General features: G+C 37.2%; 1 protein-coding gene across 2 annotated transcripts in view; it reads left to right on the top strand.

Moving 5' to 3' along the window:
• GABRB2 (gamma-aminobutyric acid type A receptor subunit beta2) overlaps positions 1–22,937 on the top strand; it is a gene marked incomplete at both ends in the record, with an annotated part of 157,496 nt that overhangs the window by 44,647 nt on the left and 89,912 nt on the right. For both annotated transcript variants that reach the window (XM_084268732.1, XM_084268731.1), the window contains one exon: positions 10,311–10,531. In XM_084268732.1, the coding sequence (XP_084124858.1) occupies positions 10,311–10,531 (221 nt within the window). The remainder of the gene's footprint in view (positions 1–10,310; positions 10,532–22,937) is intronic.

The raw sequence follows: 22,937 nt of genomic DNA, 5'->3' as shown, positions 1-22,937 counted from the left end.
GTAGAGTTCGTCATTTCCTCGGTACTTCGTCTCCCAGAAGCTTCAGTAAATATCAAGTGAAGGCAGGAAAGATTGCATTCAGGCTGCTGGTTTGGATGCCCTGATAGAAGGAATAATGTAAAACCAAGAGTCCCAACAAGTTGTGTGAATGCCTTCTGGTAGAAGTAGTTGAAAAGAACGTCTGTCTGTGGAAGTTCAAAGTTAATTTTGTGCAAGATCAGAAAATTGTTTAAAACCCATCCATGCTTTCAGAAGAGTGCCTGCAAAATCAAATACATTCAAATTATGTTTATAATGAAGCTGCTTAATTAAAAATGAAATCTTTTTTCTCCTCAATAATTTCCTGCTGCGCTTATATCTCAATTGTGAGAAAGGATAAAAGTCTGGGATCGTGCTTTTTTTACCATTTCCACAACAAGCAAGCTCAAGGGAAAAGATGCATGGTCTCCTTTTGCTAAAATATACTGTGTTTGTATTAATGCAAAGTAATCTACTTTTCATACCCTTTCCCTTAATCATTTACCTTTCATGCCTTTGAAAAAAGACAAGCTTCCTTCTTGCTCTTAATGTTTCCAGCTGTCAAAGCAGCTACTTCCAGTATCTTTCCAATATTAATCTCCTGTTGATTTCTTGTAGATAAAAAATGCAGACTGACTGAGGAAATGAGGGGGTATTTTGTTGTTGTGGACACTGCAGCTGGTCTTTGCTATGATATTTTCTCTATCTCTCAAGGAAAAGATAACTTTGTAATAGAGGCACTCTGAAGGGAAATTCTTCCCTGTGAGATATTCCAATAGCCTTTGGCTTTGAACCACGAACAATTTTAAGTATTATTAATGCAGGTGCACTAACTATAAAGATGCAATATTTTTTCACCTGAATTTGTTTTCGTATTTTTTCTTCCTAGAACATAACATTTTTTTCTGTCACCTAAACACATCACTTACTCTTAGAAGTGTCTCTCCAAAGTGTGTGTCTCTGCTGAAGTGTTGGGCTGTCATGCAATTAGACTTTCTATCAGTGTCCACAGGCTTGTCATCACTTGGAAAGAAATGATATGTACTTATTTAAAATTGTCCTTTTCCTTCAGTGCTGGCAGGTCTCTGCAGTGCCTGACGTTTTTGAGAGAAGCAACCTGTCACATCCTTGGTTATGGGCAGGAGAGCATTTAAAATACAGGAGAAGTCCTGTGTGACATGGCACTTTTATTTTTTAAGTTTTCTTCATCCTCACACTCTCTTCGCTGTTCAAACCCCATGAAATCTGTACATAAGGTTCAGGATTCAAGAGGTTATTGGCTGAGGAAGTCAGCTAAATCAAGGTGTTTGGTCTGTTCCCACAAGATTTATATGTAAACAGGGAAGAAACACGGTCTGAAATGCAGTGTGTAGCCTCTGGTGTATTAGACCATGATATATAAACGCTTATAGGAATGTATCTATGGGAGATTTGTTGAGTACATTGCTTCTTTCAAGACATCAGTTTGTCACTAAAAGATTAATGAACCGTTTTAGAGACCTTCTTGGAATCAGCAGGCCAGAGAGACGAAATGTTGCAGGATCTGTGACGGTGTTTAACAGAAATGAACTGCTGCTGGTGCTTCGTGTGTGGCTGCAGAGTGGCATTAACAGTAACTGGCAGATTACAGTGGTCTAGAACCATTTCCATTTGTGTTTGCATGTGGTAAAAAATAGATTTGGGTGGATTTGATAATAGCAAGTGAGGTATTTGTAAAAACAGCATAGAAGTCTAGCATGCTTACTAGTTGTGTGTGAGAAAATGTGTACACAGAGACAAAGGGAAAAGGACTCTGGGTTCATTTGGAAGAAAAATAGAGCAAAATTAAAATCAGGGTATGTCATGTATGTGCCTGGCTGGTTTTTTTTCCTGTAAATTTATGTGAAGTATCAGCAATTCTTGGAGACTGTAATGGGCTGATGAAATCATTTGATCTACATTATTTCAGTTATGCATCCTCTGGTTTTTATAATTTGGAGTTGAAGTCTAAATCTTAGAGGAAAAGGTTTGGGGGTTTTATAAAGCTTTTTTCTCAGACCCCCATCCTTGCTCTCTCTGGCTGTCTCTTTTGCAATGTCTGCAATCAGAGATTGCTGTTTAACGAGTGTATGCATTGGTTTGTGAGCTGATTTTGAAATTTGCGTTACAATTCTGATTTATTATTTAATATATCTGTGATGGTTTAGTTGTAGAAGTGTTACTGATATAAGATAATTACAACTGCTTTGACAAAACTGTATAATAACTGAATCTGTATATTACTAAAAGATATTCCAGGTCAGAAAAAAAAATGTGACGGTGTTTTGAGTGCTGATAAACAGTGAAGAAAGCTAATGATTTCTCTGTGTTATATTATCAGAAACTTTGATTTGGGCAACATTTAGAAAAGCGACCTGATTTTATCCACTTTCCCACTACTAGTACAGCTGGGCTTTCTTGACTGTTGACCACCTACAATTAGAGATAAATTTTGAAAAAATTACAGCGTTGCCCAAATTGATGAGTAACCACTCTAATGCAGCCTAAAATATGACTAAATACATTAGTTTGAGCTTCTTATATCTCTTTTTACAATTTTTTGTCTTTAAAATGTAGGTGATAATTAGTAATTATATAATGCTGAGACTGCTGAAAATGCTTGGTATTGATTAATTTTCATACTTCATCTTTATTTAAGAACTGCTATTCTTACAGTAAGGCTGTCTCAGATATATTATCTTTTGCCCTCTTGCAAGCAAAAGGACATTTTCACATTGTTTAATAAGATTTTATTTAGCTCTATCTCACAGATATCACATCACCAGCAAAGCAGAAATCTTTCTCCTGTGAAAGAATTCATAGGAGAAAACAAAAATCCTGACAGCCAGAAAATGTATCTGAAAGCTACATGGTTTGATATTCTGTGGTACAGAGGGAATGTGATGTGGATTTGAGATTCAAAAGGTAGAGGTAATACAAGAACACAACAGCAGAATATAAAAGACGACTTGAGGACACTTAGGCAAATGAGGAATATACATATGTGCTGTCTTTGGTGTGTCTGTAGTGGAAGTTACCTTACAGAAACATCTCCCTTGCTAACTGAGGAGACAGCTAGCTTTCTGCCTGACAGGAAATACTAGCAAAGTAATCTGCTTAGTAAAACAAACTCAATATAGCAAAGTAAATTATTTTTCTTATTAAAATGATGCAATAGAATATACATATAGTACTTTTTCAATAATTGCCTGCTCTGGCAGCCCATTTATGTGAGATCACACAAGTGACTTTGCTGTCAGAATACTGCATTTCTCAAGAGCGTGGGTTGTACAAGTTCTTTTTGAAGCTCAGATAATCAGATATTTGATGGCCATTTCACCTTTAATATTAAAATTAAATTTATACTTTTTCATTGAGATAACTTTATGGCTTGTTTCAGTATTTCTGAAGGGACATCTCTGTAGTGATGGGACTTTTGCTATTGCTGTTTTCAACAGTTTGGTAAGCATTCAGAGTGAAACAGCTCAGACATTCACTGCATCGTCCTCAAATGTAAACATGTTACCAGTTCTTTGGAAGACTGAAGCAGCAGAAAGTGACTGTGTGGTGAGAGAAATTGGGAATTTTCTTGTGGTTTAGTGTGGATTCTAGGGGATCACTGGCATGGCAACGTTTGGACACAGGCGGCGTACTGAGAACACTCCTCTTACAGCACTTCAAATTCTAGATCTTATGGCTGAAATATATTGAACTGCTGATAATTATTGGTAGATGAGAGAAAATGAGTGTTCTGCTGTGTAAGGTGAAGTGAGGACTCCCCAAATGTCTGCAGGCTGTACTAAAGGGAAGAACTGTAGCTGCTCATGAGGGTTTAACAGGATTTATAATGAGCAGCCCAGTTCTCTAGCAGCCTCGTCTCTCGGCAAACTCTGAAGGATGCAAATAAACAACCTGTTCTAGTAGTAAAATGCTGAGTGCCTCTCAAACTGTTTTATTCTCATTAAATCTCAGTTTCTTTTGGACCAAAGCCTGCAGTTGGGAATTTAGGGATTGTTATACATCCATTTTAGATGCAAAAAGGCAGAGCTAGATCGCATAGTAACAGGCATATTACCGGCACTTTTGTCACTGTGTCGAGGCAAGGAGACTCCAATGACATCCCCTTGACCAGAGGAAGGAAGGCTGTACTTTAAAATAAATAAATTCTGAGAATACTTACTCATTTCAGTATTATCCTTGAAAAATACTGCAAAATACTTAGTTTAAAAATAAGTATTACACACTTCAAATGAACACCTATTCCTTGAAATTTTTTTAAGATGTTCAGAAGTTAATTACAATGATCTGGAGAGGTATTAACTTGGCAATTCTTCCCATTTCTCAATGTATTCTTAAGGCTTTGTGTATGTGTTAGCGACTCAAGAAACTATAAAGCATCATGAAAAAGAGCTCCCATCTAAGTGTTAAGCTAGTTAGGCTCTGCACCTAAGCACAACCTGAGTTCTCATGTTTCATCCTGATTTAATCTCACTACCAATTACTATATTCTTATCTTGGAAATTTGTTTTTTTCTTCCATTAGAAGTATCAGTAAGATGTGCAGGTCTCTGGTAGCTGGTAGTTTCTGGGTTATTTTGCTTGTGAGTCTTTTCTGCAGAACAATAGCTTAGAACACCATCTGCTCTCATCAAACTTTCCAGTTGCATCTCCACTTCTGCTTAATCATCAGTTTACTTCCACTCTATTTAAAAAGTTATGATTTGAATTTTTTTGTTCTTTAGTATTTTCAGTAATATGTCTTACTCTTGTGATACTGTTAATTGGATACAGTAAGGGAAGATAGTGATAAAAGCAATAGAAATATGATTTCTGTTACAGGTCTTTACCTTTCTTAATATCTGTAGGACTGTAAAATTACATAGAAAATTATCTGTGAACTGACTTACCTTTCTCTGGGAAATGGCTTGTGATAGATAAGCAAAGAAAAACTTGAATTTCAAATGCAAATTTTTTTTTTTTAGTATTTCTTGGGGCTTAAAATATTTGATTGTACTTCAAAGATGTGACGAAATAATAGCACATAATTTTGTGTGAGGCAGAAAAATACTGTTTCCATAACTTCTCTTTAAAGTAAGTATAGTTTGCATTTATTCATCTTGCTTTACATTTGCATTGTTCGTCTGATATGTGACTCTCTTAAGCAAGTAGCAGTTAGATTACAGTTTTCAGTCCAAGTTCACTTTAATCAATCTTCCTCTTGTTATTGAGAGACAGCAAATCAGAGAACTAAAAGACACACGGCAGATGCTTTTTGCCTGGGATGACATGCAGATTGCTCTGCAAAAGTGCAGTATCATGGTTCAGTCTGGGTGACTTGTCAGAAATTAACATCAAGTGTCACAGTGTCTTGCTAAACTAATTGACGTGGTGAAATACATCAGCTGTGACTGCTTTTCTCAGTTCAGCTGCATGAAATGTAGTGACACTGCATCCCAGTGCAATGTATAAATCCCTGTATAGAAACAATATAATATTGGCTAAGGAGACACAAATTCATGGTCTTGTCCCTGAAATGGTTAGCAGTCTCTTACTACAGATTTCATATAAGTAAGGAGTTAACTGTCTAGGAGTCAAGCTCTGCTGACAGTTGTTTGGCTTTCAGAGACAAGACTCCTCAGAAATACTGTTTTTTCTGAGAACAGTTGTAGGAGATAAACAGTCCATCTTTGCTTATTTGTTCAACTGAGAAATGAGAATTGCTAATGAATAATTCTGGCATAGTTGCTGCAGAATAAACAATAAGCTTCCTTGTTTGGGATCTTTTCCTTTTGAAAACCCATAAACTCTAGATCATACCTGTCAAGAAAAAGCCCCTGGCAAGTTTTAGGAGACACAATTAACTAGAAGTGTTTCATGGACCTGAAGCCAGGCTGGGAAGAAGAACTTCACAGATCCAGAGTTCCACTTGGACTCTGTGTAGGGGTCTTTATGCCATCGTCCTTTTTTTCCCTTTTTTTTTTCTGAAGTAAAGAGATACAGAATGTAAAAAATACTTTTTGAAAGGGCATGAAACAGGTTTTTTTTTTAAAACTTCTTTGGTGTCTCTCCTGTTTACAGAGGAGAAGGAGTAGGGAGTAGAATTAACACTTGCTCCTTTCTTCTAAAGTATAGAATTGCTATAATATATTAAAATACACTTTGCAATGCAGATATATACTTTTAATAGTTTACTTAATTATACTTTTAAATATTTCATCAACAGGCAGCTTTTTAAAGGTATGTGGTAAATAAATAGAGCGTTCTGGCAAACTCGGCAGCTTCGAGGATTTTCAGCAGGAAATTATTTCACCCTAAACATGCCATAGTGGGAGATGTAGTAGTGTTTTTAAAAGCTAGGAAGGAATAACCAGGAAAGGGATGAGAAGTGGATTTCAGCCAAACCACAAATGTTCTCCTTTACTGATGAGTGGAGACGAACAGCTTCTTCAGCTCCATGCTGCTATTTGTTGTATCTGTAATACACAGAATGTTCCTTCTACTCTACTCATTTTTTCTCCTGAAGTTTCCTGAGTTTTATGACTTCCAAAGCATTTCATTAGCTGTGTTATATCCCTGTTAATACAACTATTCGAATACATTTCTTAGCTGCCCTGTGATCAGTCCTGTTTTATATAACACAGAAGAGTGAGCTAATATTTTAAATACTGTTTTTCCACATTGGACCTTATCCTCATGGTCTGAAAAAGAGTTTGCACCTGGCAGAGTCTTTTGCATTAGACTCCCACTGTCATTCTGAACATTCAAGAAACTTCTTTTTTTGCCTTGATCCTTTCTCCAATACCAAAAGAGGACCAGAAATAGACATTGCTGGGTTTCAGATTTGATGCTTTCCTGTGCAGTATCTTTGAATTTGATGAAGATTAACTGAAAACTTGGATGTCTCTAACAATTCTATTTATCAAAATTTAAGTTTAAATAACCCACCATATATATATATGTGTGTGTGTATATATATATATGTATGTATGTATGTATATATATATATATATATATATATATATATATGTTTCCAGCAGCTAAAAGTGTTTGCACAAAGATAATGTTCAGGCTAAAAGTTACTCATAAATATGCTAATACTAACAAAACCGATGCACTTTTTTCATATGAGAACCTGCTTTAAAATTAACTTGGCCTCATATTTTCTCCTCTTCTGTTCATTGTGTGAAATGAAGAGGAAAACTCAGAAGCTAAACTTTAACTGGTGAGGAGGAGAGATCTTGTCTTTGATCAGGATAGAATAGGAATAACCATTCTTTTTCTGTTGCCTAAATTTCTGCATCTGGGCAGAAAAAAAATAGTTTAAATCTGTATGAACAATGGAATAATAACGAAAGCTACTCAAATGAGAATGTATTTGTATGTACAGGAACTGCAGCATTTGCCTATTTTTCATCCAAGGTTTTACATGCAACTTTGTACTAATAAAATTTTGTGCAGCATTTAAAGCTGCAAGTGCTTAGTGCCGCTGATGAAACTGTTGGTTTATATTTGTCCCATGTGTCCCTGCCCATCTTATAAATAATCTGTACCGTGGTGGTATATACAGGCACAGTCATCATGAGGTTTGGTTTCATACTTCTTTCAGCTCATTGTAATTACTGCCTTATGCTAGGCTTTTTCAATGAATTTACTCCTGTCTCATCTTCATAATTACGTTAGGCTTCAAACAATCCCATCCCATGAATTTAATAGGATGCTAACACTTTCACAAATGAAAATCATCCTTAACTAGCCACTTCTATAATTTTTTGTGTGCCTGTCATCCTAAAAATACAAGTTATTTGCATGTTTGTCTTGATGTTTATCCTTAGAATACATGGGAATTCTCATATTTAATGTGAGAGTAGCAGACTCTTCTAATATTTCTTGGAGACATCCATGTGTTTAATCTCAAACTACGAAGCATCTCAGGTTACTTCAGGGACATTTTTATACCTGCACATTGCTGAAGTACTGTTTCGTTTGGAATTTCGACTACAGATGCCTCGCTCCTTTCTAAAGAACCAATTGCAACTTACCTGACAGGGGGGGTTTTTTGGTTGGTTTTATTTTCCTAATTAATCACTTATACTTTGAAATACTTAGCTTGGTATACATTTAGTTTATAATAATAATTTCAAGAGACACCAAACACTTGATTTTGAAAGGTTGTGAGAGTTTTATAAGAAAAAACAATCAATATGTACTGTTTCAACCACCAGAAACTCCAGAGAAATCTGAAAACCAGGGCCAAAGGATGACAAATAATTTTTAGTTGGAACACCAGCTCTGTTTCTGGAACACTGTGTGTTTGATTCTGAACTCCAGCCTGGTGACTTGGCTTTTCTTTCAGCTACATCAGTGCTCCAGATTTACAGTTTTATGTATTTCACTTTTATGCACTGAACCATGCATCTTTAGTTTTTGTTCTCCTGTTCGTCATTAACTGAGGTGTCAAAAGGGAAGCATGTTTGCTTTCCCTCTCTCTAGATATATACTATACATTCATCTATTTATACATAATATTAATGTATAATATTAACTTCTTATTTTACCATATATTTAACGTAAATATACAGTGGAGAGAGATGTCTCTCCAGGGCTTGAAGCTGGATAAATCCCACTTCTCTGTGTAGCAGCAGAAATTTAGCACCCGTTTTCCATTCACCAAGGAATCTGACTTTTCCATTAACGTTTTGTGAGAAACAGTGTGGAAAGTCCTTGGCTGTCCTGTAAAAAGATAATATCTAGAACTGTAAAACTTACCAGGTTTGTTTGTATGTTTTGGGTTTTTTGAGGTTTTTTGTACTGTAGGTAAATATCAGTGACCACTTAAATGGGGTGTTTTTGTAGAATTTGTATATTATTTTTTGTTTAGTCTTTGTAAAATGAGAAAATTTTACTTTTGGATGTTGTGAGAAGATCTGTATTTGTCAATGATATTATTTTTTTTAAATTAAAATGCTTGTAGAATACAGTTGAAGATGCCTACCAAGTATTTCAGCGGGAGTATCAGTGTTTGTTTGGCAGCTGTAAGAAAAGCATAGTTTCAGTTGTGGTTTTTGCTTTAAAATATGAAGTAACTAATGAGAAGCAACGTTGTAATTTATGCAATGATGTGTTTGTATCTTGCCTGGTTTTCCTCAGTTGCACAGTGCTGGAAATGATCTTGTGTGATGTGGTCACCAGAGCCTCAGACTGCTGCGTAACCATGGACCGTAATGCTCTCGCGTGGCTGAATTCTGGGGCTGCTGGTAACCACAGCAGCTTCTGTGGATTTTCTGTTGAAAACAATCTTTTGTAAGCTAATAGTTCTTACTATTTAATGAAGTCTATGTTAAATATGAATTCTAAATCAAAACAGTCTGAGGCCTGATTGTGACTTCTGTAAACCAAGCAAAGCAAAATACTGGTTTTAGGCTATTTCTCCTTATGATTTTCCTTCAGTTTCGCTTTGCAGCCCTTGACCCAGTGATCTGTGGTCAGACACACAGCTCCTTTGTGTGTTATTTAAGGAGTGTGTTTAGTGTAGGCTAATGGAGATTCTGCCTACAAATGTGTAGTTTTTGTAATTATATTATTCTTTAATACCAAAGATCAGAACATCTCCAAAGGACTGTACGTTAGTGGTCTGCATCAAGCAAGTCTCATAATACTGCAGATACTTACCCAGATGCTTAATTGTGCTCTCTGAATTGTTCCATTGAAGTAACCAGAGTTACTTCATCTGTAAAATTAAGTAGAAGACTAAGACTGTAGTGTAGAAGCCTCAGGCTTCCAATTGATTTCAGGGCCCAGGGGAAAGATAACAGACAGAGATTTTAATTTAGAGAAGCATTTGGGTGGTAGCTGCAACTTTAGAGACACAAGGCCTGATCCAAAGTTCTGTTGAGTACAGTGGAGACCATGGCATGAATTTCAGATCTGGGAACATCCCCGTTTCCTAGAACTGCCAAGCTATAGTGCTACAGAAATGACAGTGTTGAGCATCTATGATTTCTTTTTTTCTACTTGGTTTTTAAATATGAAATGAGAACTCCCATCTAATTCATAAAATGAAAATGCCCCATCTTTTCTGAATTCACATTTCTGTTAAGAATAGACAAGATGTTCAGTACCATAAAAATAAATAAATCAATTTATGAAAATTCCGAACTGAAATGTTTGCCTTTTAGGAACAGTCACAATAAATAAATGTGGGTTTTATATTTTTTGTTGTTTTGCATACGTATACTGTCTGTTTCAAACGTGTTTGTTTGTTTTTTATAATCACAGGACTATACCTTGACAATGTACTTTCAGCAAGCGTGGAGGGATAAGAGGCTGTCCTATAATGTAATACCTCTAAACCTTACTCTGGACAACAGAGTAGCTGATCAGCTCTGGGTTCCTGATACCTATTTTCTGAATGACAAGAAGTCATTTGTACATGGTGTCACTGTGAAGAACAGAATGATCCGTTTGCATCCCGACGGGACAGTCCTTTATGGACTCAGGTCAGTGGGAACCATTTCTATCTCTTCCATCGTTATTTTTAGTCCTTAATCATGGCTTCAAATGAAAACTCATTCTTTGCCTTTTTTATTTCTACTCTTTTTATTGCTGTATTCTGTATGGCTGATGATTCTCCAGAAACAATTTTTACCATTCTAAGAATGGATAAAGGTGGTGTTTATGAATTTTGGAAATAAACTGCCATTTTCAGTACAGTTCAGACATTTGCATTAAGAACAGATAGATTGTAAATATTACTTTAAATACTCCTGGATTAGAAGCCAGTTTTAGAATTGCTTTCTTAAGGGAATTCAAATAAGAAATACAAACCAGGGATTAGAGGGGAAAAAAAGGAAAATGTATATGGCAGGAAGTGATAGTTTAAATAATATTTTAAACACATTTTTGTTTGAATGTTACTTTGGTTTGTATGCTACCCAGATGAATCAGTATGCTGATTTTCACTAAGAGGAAGTATGACTTGAAATGTTTCTTAGGTTGATGTTATTGTGTATGCCACTGTGGAGAGTGGTGGTGGGAGAAAGAACTTCAGCTTTGAGAAGTTCTGAAAACTGGAGGAGAATGTTTACGTAACAAACAATTGCTGAGGAAGTATTTAAATATATGGTGTGAGTGGGTAACAAAATATAAAGCAAGCATTGTCTGCATTAAAAACCCCCTGCAGAAACCTAAGTCTAGAATGTTTCTCACTTTCACATTGATTCTATACCATAATTTTGAGGAAACTAGTTCTTAACGTTTCTCTTAGGGTAGTTCATTTGCAGTGAGATTTTTCTGTTGTCTGCCTGTTGCTATCACATCACAAAGAATGTGCTTTTAACTTGGTCACTTTCTCCCCAGCTGTGAAGGAGAGCTGCACAGTCTTATCTATTTACTTTGTGACTTGAACAAACAGGGACCATGAAGCTCAGATCTAATTAAGATTGCCTGTTACACATCCCTGAACTGGGTACCTCTGGTTTTGTTACTGCACTTTAACATGCAGGTGTTCCTGGAAATCCTTACCTTGAACTACTTAGATTAATGAGACAGATGAATAATGTTGGTATGTATTAGTATGTTGCTCTTCAGAGACTTGTGTTGAGAACACAGGTGCCTAAATTGGAACTGGAACATCCAGACTCAAGTCCTAAGCTGCCACAGAACTTCAGGCTGAACATTCTTGATGTTTTACTTAACCTGAAAGTTTCCAGGGTGATACTGTTGAGCCAGTCACTTGTGCCAGTCACTTGTACCAGGCACTTTTCTCAGGACAGTTTCTAACTCTTGGGTACAAACCATTCTCCTTGAGACTGAGGCACACTAGATCAGTGCTTTTACCACTGTGCTGAGTCAGGCTTCAGATGTTTCCTGTCTCACTGATCCTTGGATTCTTGCAGTATCAGCCAGAGGGTGATTCACCTCTAGAAAAGGGGGGGTTGAAAAGTGTGAAAAAAGGTCACCTGGCAACTACTTCATAGTTTTGAAGCTCTCCTCTAACGTGCAAGACAATGCTTTCATCCTTCAGTGCAAAACCTGGAGCATCTCCCACTTGGTGGAAAAGATCTGAGCTGTATCTGGCTCCTTAGCTTCCTCTACGTGCAAGGAATAGCACTGTCCTTTAGAGCTGACAGATTATTTTGCTTCTACTTAAAAAGTAAAGGAAGAAAATTAAAGGGCTGTGATAGCTACTAAAAGAAATGAAATTAAGTAGCTGCATCTGGTACATAGCAAATGTATGGGAAGTATGTAAGTGCATTTAGCAGCAGCAGCCTGGCAGTGTTTATGAAACATGGGAACTGATAGAAAATTTCATTAAAATGGGCAGGTTTATTTTTTTTAAGAAACTGAAGTTTTGGCAGAAGCTAAATTAAAAGAAAATGTTAGATCTGTGGTATAGACCAGTTATTCTCTTCTGACCTGTAGAGAAACATTTTGCCACATGTAACAAAATGGAATTAATTTTGATGTAAAGATTCTGCTCTTTGTGCTGGTTATTTGTATTTGCCAGTTTGTGTTGTGTCCAATTGTATTTTCTGTCTGAGAGCAGTTCAGGCTTTGGTGTTATGGCTGGGAGCAAGTCTGGAGTTTCTGTTATTGTTCAGTGAAAAGCAGATAGTTGATTCCTTCAAATGGTGAAACTTTGTATTTACAGTAAAGTGAAATTAGATTAATTATCTAATATTATGATATGATAAAGAGAAATGATTTTTAACTGAAAATTGCTTAATGTAATTAGATTAGACATTATTAATGCTTTGATCCTTTGTTTCCCAAAGTTACTTTTTCAGTACTTGCAATCCCAATATGGTATCCCAGATGGGTTCACAGTAATTCTGTGTGGTGTTTCTGTTGTAGAACTTGCACACAGCCCAAAGTAAAAGTGCTTAGAAGAACCTTTTTTTTAGGCCAAGAATTTCAGATCAGGAATTGGTTTTATAGCGTTCCAGTACACCTAGCCAGCTCATACTTGTGATTATTGATTTTTATATTCCTCTTAGTAGTCTGTTTGGTACATTTCAAGTGTTCTCCCTGCCCTGTATGCTGGTACAAGATTAAGGATGAGTGTGAATGTTGCCTTCGTTCCATTGTCGTGCTGAAATGAATCCTACACTGAGGGCATTGGCCAGATTACTATCCCCCTGTATTGCTCTACCCATCACAAAAGATTAGGGGCTACAATTGTCATGGATTGTACCACAAGAAGGTACGTAAACAGCAAGAGGGGGAAGGACATCTCTTATTTCTTGCAGGAGAGTTGCCTTCTGCTGTACTGGCTATGCAACAGAAACCTAACAGATTGAGGGCATGACAAGAAAAGGACCAGCTTTTGACCATAGGATATTCATAAAGTCCATTTTGTTTTCTTGTGCAAGAGTGACTAAATAGCCTCTAGTCCTGGGACGACTGTCAGAATAATGTTAGCAGCTATTATTAGAAATAAAGCAATTATTATTCTCACTTGCGTGGAAATGGTGACCTGGCAATGTCAGTTTAATAATAAAAATATTTCTTTTTGGCATTTTACCATATGCTGTACTAAAACCTGTGGGGGATGGTCCTTGAGGTTATTTGCTGCATTTAGAAAGATGCACTTTATAGTGGATACAGTAGATAGGTCACTGTACAGCTCTCCCTTTCTTATATAAATTCACAGACGCTCTGTCCTGAGTTTTGGTGGAAACATAATCCTATTTGGTTTTCAAGTGAAAAAAGAATATTATGGTTAAGGGGTTTTCTCTAGCTTTTGTGACACATTTGGGTTAAAAAAAATTAAAAACCCCTTCAATTTTTCTGGATTATGGATTTTCTTTGCTCTAAGTTATTTGGATAAGTTTTATTTTAGAGAAATCCTGGCTGCATCCTGTACCTGTTTGTGATACCACATTGTTACACTGTTTGGGTAAGAAGGTGTTGCAAAGGCCGTGTTGTTGTTTTGAAGAGAAGTATGTCTGTCTCCAGCCTTATCTTTTTCTTTTCAAGTCTGTAAGATTTGTCATAGGGAGCCTGCTCTCCTAGGGAGCTGCTTTGGCAGGGGGGTTGGACCCGATGATCTCCCTTCCAACCCCTACGATTCTGTGATTCTATAATTTCTGTCTGCCTGTCCTTCTCAGGATGTAGACAGTTTTCAAGAGGGGATTGCCAGGGGCAAGAGACAAAACTGAGTATCAATATAGGTCTGTCATACTTGGATAATTACCGTTGAAAAATCCTTCTTATAAGTCTTAATTATTAATGATCCATCGACAAATTTTTGTGATTAAATGTAGAATATCCTCTCTCTTCCTCCTTATACTCAGCTCAACAGGTAACTAAAAGGTTTTCTGACCAAAATGTCTTTCAAAACCTGGGTGGCTGTGACAAATACCCATGCAGGTGGCACAACAGAATTCTCTCATTGGCTGTCTTCTGCTTCTGCCTTCACTGGACCATGTGGCAGTCAGTGATATGATTCTAATGCTAAGGTTTCACTTTTATAGCTGTAACTAGCTATTTCATCTGCAATTAATTCCAAGTTCATGTGATTTTAAGTGTCCACAGCAGTGATATATTTAATGTCTACTTAGTATTAATTTCCACATCCCGTTTTTAAAAACACCTGCTACACTACTGTTCTGAAAAGCAGTGCTGTTCTTGCTGCACCCATTCACTTTAGCTTATAATTACTGTGGCATATTCTTACTTTGAGATAAATTATGCTAAATTGAAAGTCCTTTAAACATCTGTCCCTCCCCACACGTCTATATACTGATATGTGTGTCAGTCTGTACACACGCTACACATACATAAATTTGTTTCTGTGAATTTGGTTTCATTTACCTTGAGTGCCTTGTAACCAAATTCATTGAACTGCAAGTGATCTTATTGCCAAACTGATAATGTATAAATGTAACCATCCCATTCTTTTATGCCCCTGTAGTTTAATTTCTTTTTTGGATATAGCAAGTGGTGATCCCTTAACATTGGTCTCTCTTCTTCCTAACAGGACCCATGCATGGTATGCATGTCAGATCTGATTAGATTTAACATTGTGAAGGTAAAGCTCAGGCAGTACTAGGAGGCAGTTCTGTAAGCACCTGGCTTATGCTGTCGCTGAAATGGAGGGGAGAGAGACAGAAATGACTAATGATGAATGTAGACATCTATACGGTACGTAGGATATCCTCATAGCCTGCCCTACTCGCTGCTACAGGGCATTAGTTAAGGGTGTAACTGAATTGTGATGAATATTTTACAGAGAAGACAGCCTGCTGGTGACTTTTAGCTTGAGAGGGATTTTGATTTCTGAAGGATAGCTGCCAGCTATTTATGTTTTGGGAAAATGTTTTGCTTCTTTTTTTTCATTCCAGTTGCAGTATGGTATTTACAAATATGACTGAACTTTCTCTTTCAATTTAAAAAGGAAAAAATATTTTGTATTATTTTCATATTATATCTGGCAAGAAAATTCTTCTTTGCTGCCAAGATCAGGACATTCAATAGATGATATACTTAAATCACTAAAATGGTAGAAAATTGCAACAAATAGTCTTAAATGAAGAGTCGTTACATGGAAAATTACTGTGTGTTGGTGGTTAAAAGAACTTGCAATAGGATATTAGTGATTTGATGACATAAATAGAAAAGCAAAGTTAGGCAACCAAGTTTCAAACCTGGGATAATAATCATTTTACAGTAAACTGAGTAAAGCTTGAGTAAGAGATGTGGCCAGATCTCAGGAAAAGATACTGCTTTTATAAACATCACACACATCTTAAAGTGTGTTGAAAGTGTCATGCCCACAACATAAAATCACCAGTGCAAGTGTAATGTCCTGGTTCTGGCCAGGCCAGAGTCAACCTCCCCAAGCAGTCACCACAGGTGAGCTGAGGTAGCCCGGGCTGTGTCCACACCACCTGACATCACTCCCCCATAAAAGGGGCTGGTTTTGGAGGGGGGCTGGTTGGGTGCCTCCAGAGCAGTCCTATTGCAGCACTCTGTAATTGTTGGGTTGCTAAGGTACTCTGTGTTATGACTGCTGTGATGACTGCTTGGGGAGGTTGACTCTGGCCTGCCCAGAACCAGGACAAATGTGAATTTGAGGGCCAATTTAGAAATATGTTAACCATTCTGGGTATTAGGCTGTTTTATTGTCTCTGTCCTAGTGAATTTGGCCCAATGGAAAGACAGCATGTCATATAATGACGTAGAACTTCAGATTTAAAATGTTTTCTGGAATATACAATTTCAGAAGTTTGTCTTAGAATAAGAAATTAAATAAGATAACTCTCTGCCTCAGTTAAGCATGCTATTTTTCTTAATTTTTGGACATCACTTCTTGTTGATATCACTTCTTTTATTTCATGGAAACATATAACACTACATTTCTTGATGTGATGGTAAAGGTATATACAACCATTGCAAAGAGTAAGTGAAAAGTAATTTGTTTGAGTAAGACTTGTTTGAACAGGGGAATTTCAGTTCTGTGAACAACTGTAATGTTCTTGTGCTACTGTTCATGCTCATAAATTCAATTCCTGAACTTGTAGTTGCTGCAGTGAATTCACAGTCTGACATGCAGTTGTTGAGTTTTGCACAAGAAATGAGGTGAATTGGATTTCTGCATTCAACTTGTCAAGGCTGTTAAAGTCTGCATAGGCGTCTATAAGAGCCCTTAGATCTGCATGCAGGTGTTCAAAGCAGGAACTTTCTGAAAACAGGCAGAAATACATGCAAACATGGTGAAACATTGTCTCAAATGGAATTTGTGTAGCTGTTGTAAAGACTTGAAAAACTTTGAATTACCTATGAAGAATACTGGACAACTACATAGAATTTTGAGTACAAGGAAGCATTACCAACTAGCTCAATCTCATCATCTGGAAATCCTGGGGCAGGACAGTCAGATATTAGCTCTTCTCTTGCACCATGAATATCAATCCAGCAAAAGGCAAGGAACTTTTATCCCAAGTGTGTTGCTGAAGTGAATGTCTTTGTTTAGTTAAAACAACAATTATCAGCTCTGGCCCCAAGATACAGGTCAATTTCTGTTTTCTTTACTTCTGCAGAGAGTTCTATTGAAGGTCCCAAGGAACTCTGCAAAAATAACGCTTCTGCTATTTCTGATGATCCAGAAACTGAAGACCTGGAATTTGTGTGACATGAAACAAATCACACAGCTCCTCTGCCTCGGTTATTCCATTTATTAAACTGAAGTACTAAACCCTACCTTCTCATAGGGGGGTTGTGAAGATTAATTAATTAGTTTGTAAAGTGTTTTGATCCCACAAAACACTAAATAAGTGCCAAGCATTATTGTGAAGAATTATAACATGCCAGCATTCATATGCAACTTGGGATGGCTGTTTTATAGATGCAAATAAGTTCCATTCTCCTTAGAAACACATTGTTCCACTTCTGCATAGCAGCCCATTCACAAAATGAGCTGATGTGATTTTTGGAATAAAGAAGAGATCACTGACTGTCATAAATATCTTTTTCAATTAAGGACTTGTAGATTAAAGACGCATTTTGCTGTAGGATTTGTTGGAATGATATCATTTCAGGAGGGTAGTTGGATTTTAAATACCTCCCCTATCTGCAAGAAAACAAAGGTGTCTTTCTACTTCAGTTCCTTTATTAGATCTTAAGTATGGGATAAGTATTCAAGAGGATCTTTTGCTTTTATTTTATATGAAGTGGCTGTTAAATCATTAGTATGTGAATAATTAATTCAATTAAGCTTAATAAGGAAAAAGCTTTAAGTCACTGGAATCTCTTCCAGTAAAAGCCCTATTATCCAATATTATTACATTTCAATGAAGTGAAAAAAAATTCTGAGTTTTATTGCCTAACAGAAAAACCATGGCATTTACTCTATATTAGCAAGAAGAACTCCATCAGCTATAGAGCCATGTAATAGTTTAAGTTGCTCCAAGGGTATTGCACATTCCAAAAACAAATAGAGGTCATCAAACATTTAATCTTCACTTGAAATTTAAATATTAGCATAATTTAGAATTACAGCAATCTATTTTATTTCCCCATCATTAATGTATTCCAGCGTATTGTTGTAGCTGGGGATCCTGACAATGGGAATTTTTTTATAGGAAGGACATACATAAATTCTCAGAATGCTCTGGTTGAGACTTAGCTCAAGAGCTGGATGTTAAATGTGCATGTACACACGTGCTTAAAGACATTATATATATGCTGTGTAAATAGAGCATGTGTATGCATGCACAGAGGTCTACTTGAACATATTTTGCTGTCTAAAATGGGTAAAATCTGTCCTAAGTAGGGGCAGGATCTGGGAGCTTTAGCAGTGAAATATTACGGCCTTACATGTATAAGCAAAATTAACATTATGACTTTGTTTACAACTAGTTACACCTCATTTGTTCCCCCTGTTTCTGTTGGTGACAAATGGTTATTTTCTAGTTGTTCCTGTGGCTGTACAGATGACATTTTTGTTTTGTGCTTTTATGTACCACTATAAGACACTGTTAAATGCTGTTAAATGAGAGGAGCACTTTAAGGTTTTGCATTTTTCTTAGTAAGTGGTTGGTTTTCTTTCTGAAGGTGCAAGTATTTTTTATTGAACTTAGGTAACTGGTTTTAGTGACTGGATTTTTTTTCAAAATTTTCCCTTGGATTTTGAATGCCCTCTCTGTGGAGAGAATAGCTGGTTTGTGCACCCACTGTTTTGTCATCTTTCTATTGACCTTTACAAAATGAAATAAAAGTTTGAGAAATATGAATTGCTAAACTGCTAAAATCCCAGTATTTTTTTATTATATATGTCTCCCATATCTCCTGAGTCTATTTTCTATTTCTTTATTATTCTGCAGAGTTTAATTTCTTTTGGCCCTTTATGCACAAAGCAGTTGAGACTCTCTTGGAACACATTCGTTTCTGCCAAAAAGTAGAGAAACTAGGTTAAGTTACAAGACATTCTGGGGGGTTTGTGCTTCCAGAGAAGTTCTCCAGACCCCACAGATGTGTGTAAACATCTGAAAAAAAAAGCAGTTTAAAGCCATGCTTATCACTGATGCTTAGGCTGTAAAACAGACATTTGCATGGGGCGTTCACTGAATAGTTGTGGGTTGGATTTTTTCCTCTAGATCACTTCTATAAGAAAGCAATGCTTTTTTGGGGTTGGGTTTTTTTTTCTTTGGGAGGGGTGGGGGGTTGGTGTGCTTTTTTTTTTCTGTCTGAATAAGCATCCCGAGAACATTCCCTGCCTCTGCTGGTCTAGAACCATGATATTAGAGGAGAGAGAGAACAGAAACCATTCTTTCCAATTTACCCGAACGTACCATCTGTATGAGCAGATGGAAAAAACATCTCCAGGCCAGGAGGAGACACTGAGATCAAATCACAAGGAAATAACTGCATGCAGACGTGTTCCTAGTGTCAGAACAAAAAAAGACCTTAGTGATAACCTCAGTGATGTGGCCTGGAGACTGGTCCCTCCGAAACTGCTGTCTCTGTAGCAGATGTTTCAAGGGGCTGTGATCAGTGGCACATGGATCCCCGTGGCATGTAGGCTGTGGACACTCAGCTCTGGTCAATTGCCAGAAAAGAACTGTTCAGGTCCCTAAATTATTGCCATGTATGAACTGTAAATCCACGTTCAGCGTTTCACAGGGAGAGTTCGCTGGAGTATGTTATCCTCCTCAGCTTCAGAACTGAGAAATCATTACATGAGTCTCCATCTTCATATGGTACAATATGTCATTCTGGAGAACACTCTTAAAAAAAACCTGCAAGAAATGCAGTCTATCAAATATACATGACACCTTTCAACAGGTTACAATTTCTGGTTTATGATGGCTATTGCTGACAGTGAATGTCATAGTTACAGCTTGTAATAATGTTTTCATTTGCTGACAAGAGTCTTGCTTGCGTCCTGTCTTTTAAAACTGACATTTTAAAATATTTGCTCTAACTTTTGTCTTGAAAAGTGAAAGGTATATAAAAGCATATGAACTTTTTATGCAAAGAAATCTCTTCCTTTTACCCAAAGCCCTGAGCAGGGTTGTAAAGCCACTGGGGATTATAAAGCTAACATTTGTTTCTACTTTGAAAATGTAGACCTTAACAACCACTATAAGACTTAAATTAGTTTTACTGTAGAGGTGTTGCATGCCACTGCTTTACCTATTGAAATTGCTTATGAATAATTTATTCAGTATATATTGAAAAATGTTATGGCACATTCTTTTCAGTGCCAGGATGGAAAAAACTGAGGGACAAGTAGCTGTTGGAAAAAGATTTCATAGAGTCACAGAATGGAAGTGACCCTAAAGATCTACTACCCATGCTATGTCCAGGGTCACTCTCCACTAGCCCAGGTTACCCAAAGCCCCATCCAACCTGGCCTTGAACCCTACTAGGGATCCAGGGGCAGCCACAGCTTCTTTGGGGACCCTGTGCTAGGGCCTCCCCACCCTCACAGGGAAGACTGTCTTCCTAATAGCTATTGTAAGTCTCCCCTCCTTCAGCTTAGAGCCATTACTCCTTGTCATCCACTTCATGCCATTGTAAACAGTCTGCCTCGGGCTTTCTTGTCAGCCCCCTCCAAGTACTGGAAGGCTGCAATAAGGTCTCCCTGCAGCCTTCTGCAGGCTGAGCAGCTCTCTCAGCCTGTCCTCATAGGAGAGTTGCTCCAGCAGCTCCATGCCCTCCTTACGTTGGGGACCCCACAGCTGAACACAGTACTCCAGGTGGGGTCTCACAAGAGTGGAGTCAGTCTGCTGGTTACACTGTTCTTACTGCAGCCCAAGATACTGAATGGTCCACCTGTCAAATCCATGTCTGTCCAATTTAGAGATAAGGATGTTGTACAGGACGGTGTCAGATCCAGGTAGATGACATCAGTCACTCTTCCCTTTTCCACCAAAGCTGTAACCCCATTGCAGAAGGCATGATTTGTGCTTAGGGAAACCACACTGGCTGCCACCAATCTCCTCATTTTTCTTGTGCCTGAGCATATTTTCCAGGAGGATCTGATCCATGATCTCGCTGTGCATAAAGGTGAGACTGACTGATCTGTAGTTCCTTTTGTCCCTCTGTAAACATCAGGTTTATGTTTCCCTTTTTCTAGTCAGTGGGAGCTTTACTGGACTGCAGGGTCTTCTTAAATATGACGGGCAGTTGTTCAGCAACTTCATCCACCAGTTCCCTCAGGACTTGCAGATGCATCTTTGCTATCTCTGTTACATTTGCATTAACTGAAACTGTTGCAGTATGATTAGGATCAAGTATTCTAGCTTTTATTTTGTATTGTATTGTGCATCGTAATTTTTCTAGCCTGCTTTAATGTGTTATTTTGTCAGTCGTTACCCTATCCCTATTTGGAGGTCTTTGGGTAAACACGTGAAAAGTTGGAACTAGAAGAAAAGTATTTTTATTATTATTGTAGTTCACAAATTCTGTTCTTTTTCTGTCATTTTGCTATTTGGAACTTCTATGCCAGTTTTGATGGCTGTTGTTACTGGTGGAAATGCTAAACAAAAAAATAGCTAACAGTAATTGATCTTTGTGTAGATTTTTTGGGGGGTTGTTTTTTTTTTAATTAATCTGAACCCAAAATATATGTTTTTGAATAATAGCCATATACCTTAACAAGGCAAAATAGCTGGTACTGCATAGGAAGAAATACTCCCAACAAAATTCAACAAATTTCTGAATACTTCTGTATATGTGGGAGCACCATAAAACATTAGTTTACTCTGACTATAAGGCTTCTCATGATCTATTTCAACTGAAATATTACAAAATTTGGACAATAAAAACCACTTGGAAAGAGCTGAGAAATCCCCTGAACTCAGATGAGTACAGAATGTTTATATGTGGCCAGTTGAGGAGGTAAATTATTTTTAGCCCTTGTTGATAAGCACTGTCCTTTCAGAGAGATCCTCATTTGTGTTTTCATCATGGTTTTCTCTCTAGAAGATGGCTCATATCTGCTCCATTTGGTTCTGTATGTAAAAAGCAGAGATGACAATCAGTGCACAAGATGGGGAGAAGCAGACAAAGGCAAGGAGGCGCATACTGAATATTCATCCGTCTCTCCTTTTATTTTTAATTATACACATTAGAAGCTTATTTCATAATTACATCCCAGACTACATTCTATTCTCGGCTAACAACTGAGAATAAAGCACTGTGCATCTTTAAACATTAGTCTGTGGTCTGTTTCTAAAACAAGAGGGTCTCCAAAGCACATATAATTCCAATGTACAAATACTACATTGTGGTTACCCTGAAATGCCTTTGAATAATGTTTCACAGTGTTAGTGTTGCTGGGGAAATGTCACGGGTGACAGAGGAGGTGATTTTTGTTGCTGTTGGATTTTTGAAGAGGTAATAGGGTAGCCATAAGACAGACATGCCATTAGTCATTTTCATATAGCTTTGGTATGCTTTCAAGAGCATACATTCAAAAGTGTTTATCTGAAAAAGAATTGTGCCAATGCAGAGCTGTGTGTAACATCATCAACCCTCCACCCCTACCTCCCACTCCCCCCAACAAAATGGAGTAGTTTTATTTCCTTTTTTAGGAAGAGATTCTGAAGACATAGTCAAGATTTAATTCCTTCTCATAGGCTTCTGTATTCACCTTTTGATGCAAGATGGTTTTATGTCATAAAGAAGACACAGTACAATTTCAGGGGAATTACTTACATGTCATTAAGACTGAAGGATACTGGTAAAATGTGAGATGCTGGTGTTCAGGAAGGTGACCTTATTTTGTAGTTATATGTCTTCAATAACACAAATACGTAAAACTTAACTCGGTTCTGAAGTCTCTTGAAGTCTTCAAATACCTGTCCTGTAGGACTCAGAGTTACGATGTTTAAAAATATTTAGTAGCTTAAAAAACCCAAGCCAAACAACTGAACAACCCAGGGAGTAGTAAGT

The sequence above is a fragment of the Gallinula chloropus genome (genome assembly GCF_964237585.1).
Source record: "Gallinula chloropus genome assembly, chromosome: 10".
Lineage (NCBI taxonomy): Eukaryota > Metazoa > Chordata > Aves > Gruiformes > Rallidae > Gallinula > Gallinula chloropus.
This window is presented reverse-complemented; position numbering and strand designations above follow the sequence as displayed.